Below are 1,226 nucleotides of genomic sequence, written 5' to 3'. Positions count from 1 at the left end.
AACAGGATCAGCCTGCTGCAGCAGTATCTGCTGCAGCAAACGCAGCAGCAGCAGGATTATGGAGAACATCGAACACAGGGAAAGCAGTACAAGAGCTGCATGCGCAGCTACAGCGGCTATTCCGCCCCGCAGCAGCAGCAGCACCAGCACCAGGCAGCAGCAGCAGCAGCAGCAGCAGCAGCAGCAGCAGCAGCTATCCTCAGCAGCAGCAAACAGAAGTATTTATCCCGCTAGAAAACCTAAAAAACGCACTCACCGAGATGGGCTTCCTCATACAAAATGTAATCGCTTTTTGTGAGGGAGAGATAATGCAGCGCAGGCTGCTGGGGGACGAGCAGCAGCAGCAGCAGCAGCAGCAGCAGCAGCAGCAGCAGCAGCAGCAGCAGCAGCAGATGTTGCTGCTGCAGCAGCAACACCAGCATCACCACCACATGTATACTGGTTACCCAGGTGCACCCTCATCCTCTTCTTCTTCTTCTGCTGCAGCAGCAGCAGCAGCATCAGCAGCAGCAGCAGCAGCAGCAGCAGCATCAGCAGCAGCAGTACGTTTCCCAGTGGAAGCATTTATAGAACAAGGTAGAGAATACAGTCGGCGAGCAACAGAACATATGCGAGCTCTTTATATATTATTAAATAATGTTTTATATTCTTCTTCTCTATCGAAGCAAATGCTTATAAAGGAGGNTGGGGGCACAGGTATCTAGTGCTGCTGTTGGTGCTGTTCTACCCTATCTATCTTCTTGTTCTTTCTTCTCTAGGTCTCCTTCTCTCTCTCCCGCTGCAGCAGCAGCAGCAGCATCTGCCCCTCCCCCCACCACAGCAGCAGCAGCAGCAGCAGCAGCAGCAGCAGCGGGAGCAGCAGGAGGAGCAGGAGGAGGAGCAGCAGGGTACCGTTTGTGGTCGTTGGTGGGTGCACGTATGAACTCTTGTCTTCGTTATATATTTCAAGCAACAGAAATAAATAGAAAGACAGCAGCAAGACTTATAGATTTATATACAGGCAAAATAACCCCGCAATCTCTTCTTGACTTTGCTCGATCTAAACCTTTCTTTCGTGCTGCAGCATATATAGAAACAGCAGAAGCAAGATCTATCTCTTCTGTTAGTTATTTTAATGAACTAGCTACTGCCTTTAAACAACATACTGCTGCTGCTGCTGCTAGCAGCAGCAGCAGCAGCAGCAGCAGCAGCAGCAGTGGTGGTGGCGGGGGTTGGTATGCGGGAGG

General features: G+C 51.1%; 1 protein-coding gene across 1 annotated transcript in view; it reads left to right on the top strand.

Annotated features, from left to right (window-relative positions):
- EMH_0031720 (uncharacterized protein) overlaps positions 1-922 on the top strand; it is a gene marked incomplete at both ends in the record, with an annotated part of 1,912 nt that extends 990 nt beyond the window's left edge. Inside the window, 2 exons of the mRNA XM_013494559.1 lie at positions 3-576; positions 759-922. Coding sequence (XP_013350013.1) covers positions 3-576; positions 759-922 — 738 coding nt within the window. The remainder of the gene's footprint in view (positions 1-2; positions 577-758) is intronic.
- Between the last annotated feature and the right edge of the window lie 304 nt (positions 923-1,226).

Source organism: Eimeria mitis, genomic scaffold, assembly GCF_000499745.2.
Source record: "Eimeria mitis Houghton genomic scaffold, Emh_scaff1200, whole genome shotgun sequence".
NCBI classification, from domain to species: domain Eukaryota; phylum Apicomplexa; class Conoidasida; order Eucoccidiorida; family Eimeriidae; genus Eimeria; species Eimeria mitis.
The sequence above is the reverse complement of the archived record's forward strand: the minus strand, read 5'-3'. Positions and strand labels throughout refer to the sequence as shown.